We start from the raw sequence: 19550 nt of genomic DNA, 5'->3' as shown, positions 1-19550 counted from the left end.
ACCAGCTCCTTAAACTTGAGCATCGAGTTCCAAGAGTTGAAGCTGTACCTACTCAGAATTGCCTGCTGGTTGGCAATCCTGAGTTGCAACCCTCCCTCCCCTGTAGAGTACACTTTGCACCCAAATAAGTCCAGGTGCTTGGCGTCCTTGGACTTAGGCACTGGGGCTTGTTACCCCTGCCTTTCCTTCTCGTTCACCACAGCCATCACCAACGAGCAAGGCTGCAGGTGTGTAAAGAGGTATTCGTACCCCTTAGATGGGATGAAGTACTTCCTCTCCATGTCCTTCGCGGTGGGAGGGATGGAGGCCAGGGTCTGCCAAATGGTCTTAGCATTGGCCTGTATGGTCTTGATGAGGGGCAAAGCCACCCTCGATGGACTTTACGGGGCCAGGATGTTGACCATCAGGTCCTCCAACTCCACCACCTTCTTGGCCTGCAAACCCATGTTTTGGGCCACCCTGAGAAGGAGGTCCTGGTGGGCATGGCTGTCTACGGGGGGTGGTCCACAGACCAGGACGAGGAGGCTAATGGAGGAACGGGGTCCTCCTCCCTCTTGCTCTCCGGGAACCTCCTGTCCTGTCTTGCTGACAGGGCCAGGCAAACCTGGATTGGTCTCAGGAACTGGGGTTGGTTCCGGGGGGGCAAGGAAACGGTACCTCCTCAACACCCCGAGGGGGTGGGGCAACTGGTGGAAGTCTCCGGCACCCATGGTTCAAAGGTGGCAGACCAGGATCCTTCAGATTGGGTACCCTGTGCCTGGTGGTACACCCATGGAGTCCCAAATGGCCACTGCGCTAGTCCCTGTCACTGCACAGGCCATGGCCCTGCCCGCACTTCAGGCCTTCCACGACCCAACCAGTGCCGGCCCCACTCCAAGTATCTAGTCCCCATCTCGAAGACGGGGACTGGGGCCATGATGGAGCTGGTCCAGTGAACTGCACTGCACTGGAGAACGGTGTCGCAATGCCGCAAGGCTGGAGAGTGGTGCCGCATCTGGAGCTGCGGGGGGTAGTTGATCGGTGCCTGGACTGGCGTCGGGAGCGGGACCTGCTACGCAACCAGGATCAACGCAAGGATCAGTGTCGCAAGCGAGAGCACCCCGTGACCTGGAGCAATGCCGTGAATCTGACTGGCACGACGAGTACGACCGGCGCCGGGTCTATGAGTGGCGCCATGATTCCATCAGCAGTGCCAAGGGACGGAGCATCACCGGTTTGCCTCGAGACGGTGCCACACGATGTGGTACCAGAGGCTTGGTGGAAGGATGGGCATCCTTGGCGCTGTCATAGCAATGAGGTCTCTCGCGGCCTCAAAGGCATCCAGGGTGGATGGCAATTCCACCTCCTCAATGACCTGGGCTGGGGAGTCCAACTTGGGGGGACAAAGTCGAGGGTGCCATCTCCACAGACTTTGGCACTGGACGCTCCTCTCTGGGATGCGCCCCATTGGCCGGCTCCAGAGGGGTGGGTCTCTGGGACGGAGATCCGCTCCTCCCTTGCTTCCAGTGCTGCTTCTGCGCCAGGGAGTGGAGCGGTGCCAGGTCAATCTTGCCGGTTTCGGCACCAGGGAGCGGGGGTGCCGCGGGTCTCTGCCAGAGTCCTTCCGCGGTGCCCCTTCCACCACTGTCACCGGGGCGCTGCGCACCAATGAACTCGGTACCAGGTCTTGCCGTGCTGCTGGAGGTTGTGGTCTGAGTGCCGCTTCCACAAGGAGCTGCTTGAGGCAGAAGTCTCGCTCCTTTTTTGTTCTGGGGCAAAACCCTTTACAAATCCTGCACTTGTCTGCTTGGGGAGCTTCCCCCAAACACTTGAAACAAGCATCGTGGGGGTCGCCCGTTGGCATGGCCTTGTTGCAGGATTTGCAGGGCTTGAACCCCTGGGACTTGGGCATGTAAGCCCCCACAAGGAAACGCAGTCGGGGTGCAGGGTAAACCCCCCAGCCCAACAGCTAACTAACTAACTACTAACTATAACAACTAACAACTAACTAAGAAGTACAAAAAACAAACAAACAATCAATGCTCAGGAAACGTGGAGAGCTTGTGAAGCAAGACGCCACAGTTCCAATGACCGTCACTGGCGGTAAGAAGAAACTGAGGAGGCGCTAGGTCGGCAGGGTCATATATTGAGCGTTATGAAGGCACCACTCCAGGAGGCTCCACAGCCGACCCAATGGATGCTGCTAGGAGAAAAACTTTCCAACGACTGCACACGCACACCTAATTGGAATCGATATGAGCAATCACTCGAAGAAGAATGATGCATTTCTTATTTATTAGATAAGCAATTTTATTTGCTATTTGTGTCAAGCTGTACTTGGATAGAAATATAGCATTTTAATTTTTTAATGAGATTAAGCTACCTTAAAAGTGCTGGATACCTAAGGAAAAAAATTAATCAGAAAGTTTATCAAAACATGTTTTGCATTTTTAATGATTATTTTTCATACAAGGGCAGTATTATCTGTGGTTAGTGAACTGAACTCATTTGTTTCTGGCACCATGTCCTTCAAGACTTTAGCTCCAGTAGATCTCATCCCTCTCCCACCTACTTTTTATTCATAGATTGGAAAAGGAAAACAAGATTTCCTGCTTTTTCAGCTAGTTTCTTAACTTTTAATGAAATAGTAATTGAACTGATCTAGTTGAATAAACTGAAATGAAAAAAACATTTTTTATGCACCTACAGAAGAGGCTACTGGTGTTCAAAGCTAGATCAGCACTTCCCCAAACTCTGGTTCCAGATGCCTACCCAGAGATTTCCACCACTTCAGTAGTCTGACTTTCTTTAAAAGTTGGCAACAAATATGTACTGTTTAATGTTATTTTTGTATTTAAATTATTTTTAATAGATTATAATAATTTTTGGCCTTAACATAGATTGTCAATTTCAAATTTAATTTTAAATATGTTTTTTTAAAAAAATAAACGTGTATTTTAAAAGTCCAATTGAAGTAAAAAAAATCCAATTTTTTATTTTATAATAGATTTTTATCCACCCTGATTTCAAGAACAGTTCACTTCACTGAACTAAAGCTCTGTAAGAATCAAGCCTCAATGTACCTATAATCACATAAGTAGATTTTTTTAAGTGAAGTAGAGACGTACTAAATAGGCATTGTGTTAGGACAGGATTATTAGCTCAAGGAAAAATTGCTGAATAGATAAAGGTATCCTAGCAACAGATGAGAGATGCACAATAAAAGCCAAGGAATTCCTCTGCAGGCAACACTATGATTAAGAAAAAGAAACAGATAGTTGAAGGCAGTAGAGGTTGTTCCCTGTTGGAACTGTCTTTGGAGTAAATGGCCTTGAAACTTTAAGCTAGTAGAATTCCCTACCAGATCTTATACAAGAGTATGGATCCCAACAGTAGGGATTTCTTAAAAAATCTCTCTTTAGAAAATACATATTATGTATACACCTCCAGCTATCAAAACAGTACTGGAAGTACAGTTAAAAGAAATTAGTATTTTGGTCCACCCCAATCACTATTAGCAAAGAGCTTGCAGCAGCCCTAGAAGGGTCACCAATGTTCATCCAATTTCAGGATCAATACTACAAGACAGCAGAATTGCAGGGACTAAGCAAGTATATCTCAGACTCCTTGAGGGGTTAATTCACAACAAATGTGCTTGTTCTCTAGGGAATGCTACAACAATCCCAGAGTTCAAAGTATACAAATGTGTTTCTCCATCATGATCCGTGCTGTTCAGCTCTACACCTTCTCAGCCCAGACAGAATATGTTCCACACTAGAACCAAAAGCCTGTTCCAAAACCCAAATACCAGCTTCCTGAGACCCAGATCTCAGATCCTTCCTCCAATATTGACAGCTGAAACTCTTTTTAGGGTATGGCAGGTAATTTTCTTCCCCTAAGTGAAAGGTCACCAGTTTCTTCATCCTCTTGCTGCGGTTGCGATACAAACACCCCATCAAAGATTCACATCACAATTGTTAACATGCTACAGCAAATAGCACTGGCTTGATCAGACAACCCATACATCACGACCTTTAATAAACATAGTCCTTTTTTTTAAATGATCCAGCCATTTTTCACTGTGTAACTTGTGCACACTGCAAGTCTACCTAGAGGCGCACTCAAGGAGGTAAATATATTATGCTGCCAAATATCATAATTCTGCTCAAAAAGTGAAATTAAGAGATAAAGAAAGAGATAGCAAACCAACTGATCTTGAACCAAATGCAGAATGATTCTCTTTGGAGAAGACACAGCTATGCCTGAGTGAACTCTGAACAAGTCATCAACATTTATGCCTGGTTTTTTAAAAGGGATATTTTCCAACTATATAGAAATGCTGTATAATTAGCAATGATTATAGGTGCAATGCAGACACACACCAGGGAGACAGAATCAATGCAGTTTTATAAAAACTGATTCTGTAGTGACAATACAGAAAATATGGAGCTTATTAATAAAAATCATGTTATATAAATACACACACAGAGGCCAGAATCTTGGCATAATTTAGGCTTAAGCCTTTAAAACATGTTAAACAGAAGATGCTGGTTTGTGTTTCACTTATAGGAGCTGTAGGTTGAGTAACTAAAAACTTTTGCTCAATTATAAAGTAATTTTTTTCTTCCATTTTATATGCTTTATCCCTATACATTATAGAAATCTAGTAGATCAAGCTATACTATCTGATATTGTATCACAAGGTAAAATTTTATTATTAGATAAAATAAATCTGAAAAGGTGTTAATTAAGATTTAAGAAACTACACTGATAATTTAAGAGATCTAAAGGCATTCTATAACAGAACCCTTCATTTGAAGGTAGTTTCAATGCCTAGGAAACTTGACCAGAAAATACTGAAAAATAGTTCAGACCATGCTGCCTATTTTAAATAGATATGTGAGCAATAATATAACTAATCTTTACCAAGGTATAATTGCCAGGTGTTTGTTTTGAATTTAAAAAGCTGATACATTTAAATGACATCTTGAAAAGCCAATATGAAGTATAAATCTTTAGCGTGAATCAACCGAAGTGCATACGATTATGAGGTATGGTCAAATGTATGTTTGGCAGTTTCATGAAGAGAGTTTTGTACATGAAGCAATCATATTAACCTCATAACTGAAGTGTAGGGGACAATCAAGTACTGGAACAGAGGTGTGTACAGTTGGTTTGTACTATTTCATTAAATGTTGTCTCTAATTGGTGACAGACTGAGTCAAATAACTTTATACTGCTGCATGATTAACTACTAAACAAGACAGAAACATCGAACAGTGTGAAGAGACTTTACATAAAGCCTCTGTTCTAAGGTCAAAATGGACATTTCTGCAGACAGCTAAAAATGCTCATGAAAGAGCATGAAGTTGTGCAAAGTTGGCCAAAGGACACCACCACAAAGGGCCAAGAAAAGTAACTTGTGGAAGTAGATCGATGACTGATGCTAAGAGAGCAGATGTTCAACATATGGTCCGATGTGTATCTCACAAACTGGTAGAGCAGAAGATATTTTGTATAAAGATACTGGAATTTCCCAGATAAAATTGCAAGTAGTCATAAAGGAGATGCCTTGTTTTCGCAACGGACGATGGTTAGAGACAGAACTTGTATCCTGGTTGGACATTTCAAATCTTCACCAGAAGCTTGGGTCACTTTCTCGTTGGCTCACATCAGCTATTTCAAGAAGAGGAACAAGGCCATGCCATCCAGCAGAAAAATGTATAAAATGTCCTGAGTTGTTCAACACATTGCTTCAGGAAGCAGAAACACTTGGATGAAAGACACTGAGCTGGACTGATGAGCAAAAGCACCCCCACCATGGTAACAACTAAAGTCTTTCGCTAACAAGCACCCTATTAATTCTAGGTTTCAGAGTAACAGCAGTGTTAGTCTGTATTCGCAAAAGAAAAGGAGTACTTGTGGCACCTTAGAGACTAACCAATTTATTTGAGCATAAGCTTTCGTGAGCTACAGCTCACTTTGAGAGTCCTGTCTAAGAAGACTGCTGAGAAATCTGGAAAGAGAATAAGAATACTGCTGACATAACTTGAGCGAATCACCTGAATGCACTCCATCTATCTTGAGAAACCAGTCACTGCAACTGTGATGCTGAGCTGGAGAACCCACCTTCATGCCAGACCAATTGATAAGTAGAAAAATAACTTTTATACATGTATGGTTTTCCCAAGTGGTGACTTGGTTATGTTTAGCTAAATGCTTCTCAGAAAGAACAAACCTAAGTTAAAATCCTCTGAATGACTAAAATGTATGATGCATATTTGTGTTTCACTAACAAGTTTAGTCTTAGTTATCTAGAAGGGATGCTAAATCAATAAGTAATTAAGAACACTGAGGTGGGAGAAACTAATTACACTAACTAAGCCTACTCATCATTGGCGTATGTGCAATGTGCCCAGCCATTTAATGGTGTCATCATCACCCAAGTGAAGAGCCAGCAGCCCGCCACTGAAATAAATACCGGGCACTCAACAATGATATATGACAGTCTGAAGTTGACCACAGCTGCATTGCAGGGCATTAGAAAAACCCCATTTAAAGAGACTGACCACACAGTTGCCCTGTCCTGTTCGAAACCAGTTCAGAGATGACCACAGGTGCCTTGGCAGATCAAAACCTAGTGGACAGCTGATTGGGTCAGTGATGAGAGAGTGATTAATGACTGTCATCGCTGACCACTCGTTGTGACAAACAGATTCCACCATCATGTCCTTTGGTGGCATAAATGACCATAAAGGACATCTAAAAGACAGGTGAGCTGGTGGGTGATCGAAGAGGTCTATGTACAATGGCATGTTGCTATTCTCACAGATCTTAGCCAGCAACATGACAGAGGCATTTTCATGGTGAATATGGGGCAGTGCTATGTTGCTAAGTATCGGTAGCCATGGCAAGGAAGTTGCCCGTAAAGTCCCAGTAACAATATGAATAGCTTTGTTAAGCTCTACATCAACCAGCCTCATGTGAGAAGAGCAACACCAGACAGGAGTTCAATACTCTGCTGTTGAATAGCAGAGGGCAAGGGCTGATGATCTAAGCGTCTGAGCACTCGCACTCTAGGTTGAACTGGCCAATTTTCTGAGCAGGTTGTTCCGAGTGCTGACTTTTGCTGCTGTCTTCCTCAAGTGGTTGCAGTGTGTTAATGACCTATCCAATGTCACACCGAGGTGAAATGGATTTGGATAAACTTGCGTGAGATTGTAGCTGGCAGGTTGTTGAAGTACACGTTGAACAGTATGAGTGAAAAAACTAAGCCTGGAGGAAGGCTGCTGATCTGACACTTCCAGAAGCTACAGCAGTTGCCCATGTGTACTCTAAACTGCCTGTTTGGAGAAAGAGCTCTACCAGCTCAACCACACAATGTGGGGCAACTCGAGAGAGTTTAAACAAACGGCCTCTGTACCAAATTGTATCATAGGCGGCAGTCAAATCCAAGAAGACTGCTTCCGTCTTTAGATTTTGTTGAAAACCATTTTTGATAAAGGTGGTGGTGGATTTGATCACGGGTGTTGCGACCTTTTCTAACCCCTGCTTGCACAATTTGCAAGACATCGTCCAAATCCGGAGTGATTTGTTGGAGGATCAAATGCTCAAACCCCTTGAAACACACTGACAGCAAGGATATTGGATGGTAACTCGACATGTTGTAGGGGTTCTTGCCCAACTAAGCATACTGCTATTTGTAATAGGTAACTTTGCTTCCCTATAGCAAAAGTTACTGTGAGAAACCCCTAGTGTTCAGCCTAGAAGTCACACAGATGTGGTCAAGACAACTGACAACTTCTTAGACAAAAAGCAGCAGCAGCTTTGAATTGGCTTGTAAACTAGAGATTTTACCACTATTTGAACCTTTGGTTAAAGTGGTATAAGAGCCCACCATCACTGGTAAAATTCCAGTGAAATTAGAATCTGCATATTATGTTTTGGATTTAATGAGATAGTTTTGTGCGGTGTAAGTGGCAAAGCTTGGGTATGAATATTACCTGGGCAAGGTAATTTTGAACTGAATTAACATTCTTTGACAATTATATAACTTATCTAAATTTCTAAATTCTACTGCAGAATTGTTTGGATGAACACACATGAGCAGTTCCATAATTCCATTGGCACATAAACTCGATTGAAAATAAGAATCTATGTTGAAGGATCCATAGTTCCATGTTGATAGCAAAGTCACCCACCAAGACTAGCACAGAACTAGGTTAAAAGTTTCCCTCTGTAACAAGATTGTGATATGACTTTGAATTAACTCAACTGATTTATTATTTCTTCAAACTTGTAACATTCCGTGTTGCGGTCAATTTTTGACATTGTGAACATCTAATCATCTTTTGCTTTCTGCAATTTCTTATTTACTTTAAAAGCTATTTTGGCTAAGACAACTCATAAAATTATAATAATTCTTTAGTCTGTTCATTAGCCAAGGAGCACAGAGAACAGTAAGAAACCTAACAGAGGTAACTGGTTAATTAAATTATTATATTAACTATAAAAAATTATAAATGTGTTTTATAACCTCTCTTTTTCATTTTATTTCTTTTTTTTCCAGGTATGTGAAAGGCAAACTTATTTGCTGAAAAATTAAGACTCCTATTTCTCTATAATGAGTAGAGATGAGCAGGCCAATTATAATGCAATACATAAAATACTTTCAAGTAACATTACCTAATGATAATTTTGCTATTTCTTCAAAATCACCAACTCTCTCAATATCTTCAGTGGATTCCTTAACTTTTGCTTCTCTTGAATATCCGGGACAGCTGTATGTAACGTCTGATGACTTCAATTTATCATGTGTCTTAGAATTAAAAAAAAGAGTTTGTTACATTTTCTAACAATTTACCTTAGGCATTGCAAATATCAAACCAGAATAAAATATGAACTGTTGGATTGTCAGAGATGGTTATTAACTTTTTGATGAGTTATTAATGCTGCCACGCCCATCTGCTGTACTATGGAGGTAAAAAAGAGAAAACGCTTTACTCACTACTAACAGGAAGTCTCCTACTGACTCACCGCCATAAATTAAGACTTGAATTTAGTTCAAGACGTGCCTCCTAATCCAGAACCACTGAAATTTAGAATTTCAGGTAGGTTGGTGTTTGCCTCCACGCCATAAAAAAGAGATCTGATGCCATACTTCATGTGTGACTATGTGGGCAGATTTCTGCTGTTCTACCATCAGTATATCAGAGAAATATGAACCTGAATCAGGAGATAGGGGCATGTGTGTGAATCTGTAGAAAAGATACCACAATAGCAGAATTTTAGTTAATGGAATGGAAAATCTGTTACCCAATGATCTCCTTTTTGGGAATAATCTCTCCTCCATTCTGAGACATTTGGACTTGCCTCTCAGCTCTCCCTCGTTGCAAATTCTCCATCCTGGGGGGCACAATCTAAAGGGGAGGGCATGTGACCAACCAATGTCTCCTGTGCCCAGCGACCCCTCCATTGCCCTGCACCCAGGCTAGGGCCACCGCTCACTCTCTTCCCCACCAGTTATCTGCGTGGGGAGGGAAGTTCTGTCCTTCTCCTGCTGCTCCACCCCTCTCCCCAGCTCATTCAACTGCTGTCCCTGGCAGCTGGGCCTGGGCAGGGAGCAGGAGGGAGCGGCTTCTCACATGGCTCAAGGTAACTGCTCCATGTCACTGATCTATGCAGCACAGCAGCTGCCTGAAAAAGGGCCTGGCGGTGGCAGCAGGCCACCCTACAACCTGGGCCAGATGCTGGAGATGGACCAAGTGAACCGGAAACGCACTGGGGAGAAGAGGGGACTCCGGCTCGCTCAGCCCCTGTCCCCAGAAGCCGGGCCTGGGGGTGTGGGCGGAAGGCGGGGCACATGGCCTACCACTGCCAAACTCTTTCTCAGGCAGCAGCTGCGCTGCACAGAGCAGCGACCCACAGTGGCTGGTATGAGAAGCAGCTGGTCCGACCCCCTCTGCTCCCTGCCTGAGTCCAGGTGCCAGGTACACAGACCAAGCATGCCAGGAGGCAGGCACAGAAGGAGAAGGACAGGGCCCCTCTCCCTCCACCCCTCCCCCGGCAGGCCAATCTGGGGAGACATTTCACCTCACATGTCCCCCCTACACATCACATCTGCTAGAGACAGTTCAGATTTGTCCACAGAATGGCAAGACTTACCCCATCTGTACCACCGTCATGCCAGAAAAGCTGTACACAAACACTACATTTTTTTTTAGTAGATAACTCTAAACAGAAATGCTTTCTTCAACTATGAAACTATATACAGTACTCTCCCATTTATCCCAATGGCCTAGTGGGTATCCGAAACTTTCGGGTAACCAGTGTTCAGTTAAATAGAAAAGCTATTTTGAGCACTTTTTCTTTTCAAAATTGTCCTGCCAAGCTGCTGCTGCTGAAATAGGATTAGGTTACAGTAACTGCAAGTAATCATTCAGAACCACAATAAAAATACAAAGTTGTTGATTAGCTAATTGAGAAGTGACTGGCAGGTGATAAACATAAAGCTACATGGGCTTCTGTAACTAGATTTTTGAAAAAAGGTAGGTTCAAATAACTGGAATCATACTGTATGTATATGGAGCTGGAAAGAGACTGCTGTACAGATACCTGAAGAACATATCTCAAGTGGGGCAGACTGAGGTAGAAATGTTTCAGAGTAGCAGCCGTGTTAGTCTGTATTTGCAAAAAGAAAAGGAGTACTTGTGGCACCTTAGAGACTAACAAATTTATTTGAGCATAAGCTTTCGTGAGCTATAGCTCACTTCATCGGATGGTAGAAATGGAGCTCAAAAAGAAAAATCTTCAGGTAACAAATTTTCCATTCTGGATCCTGACCTCAACCCCAGTCTCAGATATCTGGTATGTAGCTAGCTATAAGGAAAGAGAGTTGGAATGAAGAGATAAGAAAGAAGGTTCTTCCTTTCCTGAAATTAGCAGTTTTAATCTTTTGGGACCACTGGGTGGAACACTTTCCTGACAAATGCTACTGCTACTGGGAATGGAAGGCCAATCCTGTAATGTTTTATAAAGGTATTGATGGACAACCAGGTGTCCAATTTCAGATTTACTCAGACATGGCTGTTGTCCTTTCTGTCCAGGCAGCAGCAAAGGAATGTATTGAGTGAATTCATATTCCTCCTGGGTCCAGTTTATCTGCAGCTACATATTGGTTTATGATGTAGCACTTAATCCACCAAAATATGAAGGATTTAGATGCTTTTAGGCCACACATTTAGGTTTCAAAAACAAATATGGATGATTTCTTGAAATGATCAGTTGCACTAAAGTAAATCTAAATTGGGCTCTTTTCACATCTAGCATGTGTCACGCTTTTTCTTTTGGACTCTAGGAAGAATGATCTCCTGTGATATAGGAAAGAGAGAGATTATTTTGTAACAAATTACTCTGGAGTACAAAGAATACACCTTTATGAAACACGCAGTATGGTATGTGTCTTCTAACAACAGAGGATTTGTAACTTTAGTCACCAATGTGACTGTGAACAGAAAGCACATCTTTATGAAGAGGCAATAAAGGAAATTAGATGCCATAAGTTTGAATGGATGGAATGTCCAAGTACAGCGAGCAGGTTCCAGGATGGGGAGGTGGAAAATACATTGTGATGGCAGCATGTTCTTGCTCATTTTAACTAGGGAAAGGGACTTTTTGTGGGGTGTGCAGCTGGAGAGTAGAGCACTGTGGGTCAGCAGTGGGAAACAGAATGGTTGGGGCACCTGTACGGGGCACGAGTTGGGAAATAGTTTGGGGAAAATAGTAAACAAAACAAACAAGTTGTATACTTTCCAAGATTTGTTTGTATGTTGTCTGTCTTGTATAGTTAGATTTTAAGTCATTTGGAGGCTCAACTGTTTGTACAGTACCTAGCACAATGGACCCTCAATCTCTGCTGGGTCTCTAGGAACTACTGTTATACAAATAATGATGATGACTTGGTTTAGACAGATGTACTGGAACCCTGACATCACTGAATGATCTACCAGAGACTTGGATGAGCCTGCATTTGAGATTGTTCTTAGAACTGAGATGTGAATTGCAATAGTGTGTGAGGTCTTATGTCAAAGTCAAGGCCGTCTTGTAAGAAATCCAGCAGAATCTGGAAGACTGGTTTCTGAGGGTTGATCTTACTAATACTGACAAAAGGAACAGAATTTTGTCCCCCTTTTGTGGAAGCCAAAACAGTAAAAGGCTTGCAGGAGACTGGGAAAGTCTCATACTTTGGAGGGATCTTGTTCAGGACTTGCCATTCAACATCCAACTGTCACATTCAGTTACTCTGGGTTGGAATGCAGGAGCAAGCCCTAGAATAGAAGATCCTCTCTGCTGAACAGATAGATTGGGGACTTCTATGACACTTCCACTTGGTATGTATTTTAAAGAATCCTTATTGAGGTTACAGGGACAAACCATCCCGATGTGTAGAAAGAATAGTAAATATGGCAGGCGACCAGCTTGGCTTAACAGTGAAATCCTTGCTGATCTTAAACACAAAAAAGAAGCTCACAAGAAGTGGAAGATTGGACAAATGACCAGGGAAGAGTATAAAAATATTGCTCGGGCATGCAGGAGTGAAATCAGGAAGGACAAATCACACCTGGAGTTGCAGCTAGCAAGAGATGTTAAGAGTAACAAGAAGGGTTTCTTCAGGTATGTTAGCAACAAGAAGGTGGTCAAGGAAAGTGTGGGCCCCTTACTGAATGAGGGAGGCAACCTAGTGACAGAGGATGTGGAAAAAGCTAATGTACTCAATGCTTTTTTTGCCTCTGTCTTCACGAACAAGGTCAGCTCCCAGTCTACTGCACTGGGCAGCACAGCATGGGGAGGAGGTGACCAGCCCTCTGTGGAGAAAGAAGTGGTTCAGGACTATTTAGAAATGCTGGATGAGCACAAGTCCATGGGGCCGGATGCGCTGCATCCGAGAGTGCTAAAGGAGTTGGCGGATGTGATTGCAGAGCCATTGGCCATTATCTTTGAAAACTCATGGTGATCGGGGGAAATCCCGGACGACTGGAAAAAGGCTAATGTAGTGCCCATCTTTAAAAAAAAGGGAAGAAGGAGGATCCTGGGAACTACAGGCCAGTCAGACTCACCTCAGTCCCTGGAAAAATCATGAAGCAGGTCCTCAAGGAATCAATTCTGAAGCACTTACAGGAGAGGAAAGTGATCAGGAACAGTCAGCATGGATTCACCAAGGGCAAGTCATGCCTGACTAATCTAATTGCCTTCTATGACGAGATAACTGGCTCTGTGGATGAGGAGAAAGTGGTGGACGTGTTGTTCCTTGACTTTAGCAAAGCTTTTGACATTGTCTCCCACAGTATTCTTGCCAGCAAGTTAAAGAATTATGGGCTGGATGAATGGACTATAAGGTGGATAGAAAGTTGGTTAGATTGTCGAGCTCAACGGGTAGTGATCAATGGCTCCATGTCTGGTTGGCAGCCGGTATCAAGTGGAGTGCCCCAAGGGTCGGTCCTGGGGCCGGTTTTGTTCAATATCTTCATTAATGATCTGGAGGATGGTGTGGATTGCACTCTCAGCAAGTTTGCAGATGACACTAAACTGGGAGGAGAGGTAGATACGCTGGAGGGGAGGGATAGGATACAGAGGGACCTAGACAAATTGGAGGATTGGGCCAAAAGAAATCTGATGAGGTTCAACAAGGACAAGTGCAGAGTCCTGCACTTAGGACGGAAGAATCCCATGCACCACTACAAACTAGGGACCGAATGGCTAGGCAGCACTTCTGCAGAAAAGGACATAGGGGTTACAGTGGACGAGAAGCTGGATATGAGTCAACAGTGTGCCCTTGTTGCCAAGAAGGCCAATGGTATTTTGGGATGTATATGTAGGGGCATTGCCAGCAGATGGAGGGACGTGATAGTTCCCCTCTATTCGACATTGGTGAGGCCTCATCTGGAGTACTGTGTCCAGTTTTGGGCCCCACACTACAAGAAGGATGTGGAAAAATTGGAAAGAGTCCAGCGGAAGGCAACAAAAATGATTAGGGGACTGGAACACATGACTTACGAGGAGAGGCTGAGGGAACTGGGATTGTTTAGTCTGCGGAAGAGAAGAATGAGGGGGAATTTGATAGCTGCTTTCAGCTACCTGAAAGGGGGTTCCAAAGAGGATGGATCTAGACTGTTCTCAGTGGTAGCTGATGACAGAACGAGGAGTAATGGTCTCAAGTTGCAGTGGGGGAGGTTTAGGTTGGCTATTAGGAAAAACTTTTTCACTAGGAGGGTGGTGAAACACTGGAATGCGTTACCTAGGGAGGTGGTGGAATCTCCTTCCTTAGATATTTTTAAGGTCAGGTTTGACAAAGCCCTGGCTGGAATGATTTAGTTGGGGATTGGTCCTGCTTTGAGCAGGGGGTTGGGGACTAGAAGACCTCTTGAGGTCCTTCCAACCCTGATATTCTATGATTCTATGTGAATCAGTTTCCTTTGCTAGTGTGGGGTGATGAAAATAACCATATTTCCCCTTTTCCAGTTTACTGAGCTCACTCTTCACAGCATTAGAAGAGAGAAAGCATACAAAAGAAAATTCAGCCATCTCTGTGCCAAAGCCTTTGTTCCCAGATATCTACAATCTACTTACATAGGGAAGACCTTTGTCACATTTCAACTGGCTAATAGTTGACAGCCCTGCCAGTCCACTTTTGTGTCCAGTGCCCATTTTATATGGATTGCCCTGATGGAGATTAAGTGACATTCTGCCTGGGAGAGGATCCAAAGTGACCTAGTGTTTTGCTTCTGGTATCCTGTTGCCGGTTTACTGAATCAGGATATTGACATTCCTCAAGTGATCCTGTAAGTCCTGAAGGGTTGTGACTGCTCTAATTTCTAGGAAGCTTGTGCTCTGAAGCCTGTTTGAGTATGACCAAATATGTAGGTATTGTTTTGCCTCAGATGTGCTCCCCATAATGAGAGGCTGGCATCCATTGCCAAGATTTTGCAGCCCAGAGAGCAAAGAGAGGATTCAGCCACCATATGCGCTTTCAATTTCCACCAAGTGACAGATTGAATCACTCTATTCTATGACCCAATAAATATTTTGGGTAACATTTTCAAAAGCACCTAAGTGACTTAGGAGCCAAAGTCCCATTTTCAAAAGTGAGCTAAGTGTCATTGACTTTTAATGAAACTTAAACCACTAAGTCACATTTGAAAATGGGACTTAGGTGCTTTTCTAAATTTGACACTGTCTCCTCACTGCCTCTACCACATGCAGAGAAAACTGAGCTTGAGAGTCCTTTCCCCAGAAAAATGTTAGCCTATAAAATCTCTGCAATGGAAAGCCTCTCTTTCATTTAATCAACATAAATCACTGCTACTGAGTTGGCTGTTTTGTAGCCTCTCAGAATGACCTATAGGCTACAATGCCTATGATGTTCATTATGTACAACATATACCACTCTGAAAAGAGTCAGACATAAGGGGTGAGAGTCTCACTCTGGTCCCTTTACACTGGGTAAAAGAGGTAAAGCACTATAAAGGGGCTATAAATACCCTGGGGATCTATCCAGGAAAAAGTTCCCTGGCACAAGCATAGCAGAAGACAGTTGGAAGACAGCTTTCCAAGGACCCCCCACAAACCCAGTCAAAGGGGACATGCTGGAGGCAAGACTGGAGGCTGGAAATGCATGTCAGAATGTGGCTGGAGCACAGCACAGTGGTGAAGCTGAGTAGCACTGCAGCCATTAGGCAACTTAGAGTTTAGCAGCTTAAAGGGGCAGCACAGAATCTCACCCCTCGGCTCTAATTTCAAAGGCATGTAACTTTGAAAAACAAGAACCCACTGACCTAGGAAAGTGAATATAAAAGTCAGCAAAGTGTCTGAAAGCTTAGGAAAAGCCAGATAGTTCCTTCAGGATAAAAGATAGCCTTATGTTTCCAAGGAAAGTTCTCATTTGAAGGAGAGTGTGTCTTTTGTAGTATTTGAAAATATGTGAAAAGTTTTACAGGTGGGAAACTTATTTGTGTAGTTACAGTATTCATGAGCTGATTCAGGAGTTACTCAGCCATAGAATTAAAAAGACCGGCACCCTCAAAAAGTTAAAAGTATAAAAACAAGGGAAATCAAAAAACACACAGTAATAAGACACAGGACAAGTGCACAAGGGTTAAGATTTTCAAAAGCACCACGGGGATTTAGAAGCACATGCCCAACTGAAAGCAATAGGACATGTCCTCCTAAGTCAACAAGTACCTTTTGAAAATCCCACCACATATGACTATCTGCTTAAAAATTAATTGTTAACTTCCTCCGATTTATGAGGCAGTATCCAGAAAAAATTCCACACAGTGAAAAATCAAGTCAGAGTACCAGATTTTTAAGACTTCCATAATAAAGACTTTGTGCAACAGGGGATAACCTGTTAAGAATGAAGAATACAGTAAGGAATAAAAACCCAATCTTGTCCATGATGTCAGTGGCACTTTGCCTGAGAGTAAGGGTTTCAGATTGAGTCCTTCTACTTGTTGTGAGATAGCAACACGCACAATAGATAGATAGATAGATTAGATAGATAGACCAAAATCTGCCACCTTTGCTCACACTGAGTAGTATCTTACTCCTAATATAATAGTCCCATTGATTTCAACGACACTATTTGTGGAGGTAGGAAAAACTTTGGTGTAAAGCGAGTAATGAGAATAAAATTTCAGTGCCTCCAGCACCAAAAGTGTGCTAATATGTAACAAGAGGCATCCAGCCTGAAGTGTACTTATTGCACTTTTCACATTGAAAATTTAAATATTAAAAAATAAGATCTTTAACGGATATGAAACACTTTCAGAATGAATTTATACAATTTAAATTCTACTTTACAACTTTATTTTACAGTAGAACCTCAGTTACAACATGGTGGGAATGTAGGTTCTTCGTAACTCTGCAATGTTCGTAAGAACATAACATAAGAAAGTCCATACTGGGTTACACCAAAGGTCCATCTAGCCCAGTATCCTGTCTTCTGACAGTGGCCAATGCCAGGTGCCCCAGAGGGAATGAACAGAACAGGTAATCATCAAGTGATCCATCCCCTGTCGCCCATTCCCAGCATCTGGTAAACAGAGGGTAGGGACACCATCCCTATCCATCCTGGCTAATAGCCATGGATGGACCTATCCTCCATGAACTTATCTAGTTATTTTTTGAACTCTGTTATAGTCTTGGCCTTCACATCCTCTGGCAGGGAGTTCCACAGGTTGACTGTGCATTGTGTGAAGAAATATTTCCTTTTGTTTGTTTTAAAACTGCTGCCTATTAATTTCATTTCGTGACCCCTAGTTCTTGTGTTATGAGGAGTAAATACCACTTCCTTGTTTACTTTCTCCACACCAGTCATGATTTTATAGATCTCTATCATATCCCCCCTTAGTCATCTCTTTTCCAAGATGAAAAATCCCCGTCTTATTAATCTCTCCTCATATAGCAGCCGTTCCATACCCCTAATCATTTTTGTTGCCCTTTTCTGAACCTTTTCCAATTCCAATATATCTTTTTTGAGATGGGGCAACAACATCTGCATGCAGTATTCAAGATTTGGGCGTACCATGGATTTATATAGAAGCAATATGATATTTTCTGTCTTATTAGCTATCCCTTTCTTAACGATTGCCAACATTCTGTTCGCTTTTTTGACTGCAGCTGCACATTGAATGGATGTTTACAGAGAACTATCCACAATGACTCAAAGATCTCTTTCTTGAGTAGTAACAGCTAATTTAGACCACATAATTTAATATGTATAGTTGGTATTATGTTTTCCAATGTGCATTTATCAACACTGAATTTCATCTGCCATTTTCTTGCCCAGTCACCCAGTTTTGAGAGATTCTTTTGTAGCTCTTCGCAATCTGTCTGGGATTTAACTATCTTAAGTAGTTTTGTATCATCCACAAATTTTGCCACCTCACTGTTTCCCCCTTTTTCCAGATCATTTAGGAATATCTTATTGGACTGGGCACAGTACAAACCCTGGGTGACACCACTATTTACCTCTCTCCATTCTGAAAACTGACCATTTATTCCTAACCTTAGTTTCCTATCTTTTAACCAGCTACTGATCCATGACAGGACCTTCCCTCTTATCTCATGACAGCTTACTTTGCTTAAGAGCCTTTGGTGAGGGACCCCTTTCTGAAAATCTCTGTACAGTATATCCACTGGATCTCCCTTGTCCACATACTTGTTGACTCCCTCAAAGAATTTTAGTAGATTGGTGAGGCATGATTTCCCTTTACTAAAACCATGTTGACTCTTCCCCAACAAATTATGATCATCTATGTGTCTGACAATTTTGTTCTTTACTATAGTTTCAACCAGTTTGCCTGGTACTGAAGTCAGGCTTACTGACCTGTAATTGCCGGGATCACCTCTGGAGCCCTTTTTAAAAATTGTCATCACATTAGCTATCCTCCAGTCATCTGGTACAAAAGCTGATTTAAATGATAGTTTACAGACTAGAGTTAGTGGTTCTGCAATTTCACGTTTGAGTTCCTTTAGAACTCTTGGGTGAATACCATCTGGTCCTTGTGACATATTACTGTTTAGTTTATCAATTTGTTCGAAAACCTACTCTATTGACACCTTAATCCGGGACAGTTCCTCAGATCTGTCATCTAAAAAGAATGGTTCAGGTTTGGGAATCTCCCTCACATCCTCAGCCGTGAAAACCAAAGCAAAGAAGTCATTTAGCTTCTCCGCAATGGCCTTATCGTCCTTGAGTGCTCCTTTAGCATCTCAATCATCCAGTGGCCCCACTGGTCGTTTAGCAGGCTTCCTGCTTCTGATGTACTTGAACATTTTTTTGCTATTACTTTTTGAGTCTTTGGATAACTGTTCTTCAAATTCTTTTTTGGCCTTCCTAATTATATTTTTATATTTTGTAACTCTGAACAAAATGTTGTGGTTGTTCTTTCACAAGCTTACAACTGAACATTGACTTAATACAGCTTTGAAACTTTAATACGCAGAAGAAAAATGCTGCTTTTAACCATCTTAATTTAAAAGAAACAAGCACAGAAACAGTTTCCTTACCTTGTCAAATCTCTTTTTTAAACTTTCCCTTTATTTTTTTAGTAGTTTACAGTTAACACAATACTGTACTGTATTTGCTTTTTTATTTATTTATTTATTGGGTCTCTGCTGCTGCCTGATTGTGTACATCTGGTTCCAAATGACGTGTGTGGTTGACTAGTCAGTTCATAACTCAGGTGTTCATAACTCTGAGGTTCTACTGTAATTGATTTTAATTAAAAGGACAAATACATCACATTTAGGAGTACTATCAAATCATTTAACTCACTTCATCAGAGGTAACTAAACCATTCCCTGGGTAGGAAAGATTCCTCTCCCTCACCCTCCCAAAAAAGGAATAAGATCAAAACACTGTGTGTTATTTATCCACTCTCCTGTGTCCTTTTATAGAATTGTTGTCGGCATTCTATTTAATCTTATAAAAACCTTCCAGCAGTTACCAGTTAGTACCAGCTTTCCAACAGTCATTATGAGTTTCAATTGGTGTTTTGTGATTAAATATT

The 19550-nt window shown here is 42.3% G+C and overlaps 1 protein-coding gene across 2 annotated transcripts in view; it reads right to left on the bottom strand.

Moving 5' to 3' along the window:
• CFAP36 (cilia and flagella associated protein 36) overlaps window positions 1-19550 on the bottom strand; it is a 108720-nt gene that overhangs the window by 20399 nt on the left and 68771 nt on the right. For both annotated transcript variants that reach the window (XM_027832191.3, XM_027832192.3), the window contains one exon: window positions 8665-8797. In XM_027832191.3, the coding sequence (XP_027687992.1) occupies window positions 8665-8797 (133 nt within the window). The remainder of the gene's footprint in view (window positions 1-8664; window positions 8798-19550) is intronic.

This window comes from Chelonia mydas, chromosome 3, assembly GCF_015237465.2.
Source record: "Chelonia mydas isolate rCheMyd1 chromosome 3, rCheMyd1.pri.v2, whole genome shotgun sequence".
Lineage (NCBI taxonomy): Eukaryota > Metazoa > Chordata > Testudines > Cheloniidae > Chelonia > Chelonia mydas.
This window is presented reverse-complemented; position numbering and strand designations above follow the sequence as displayed.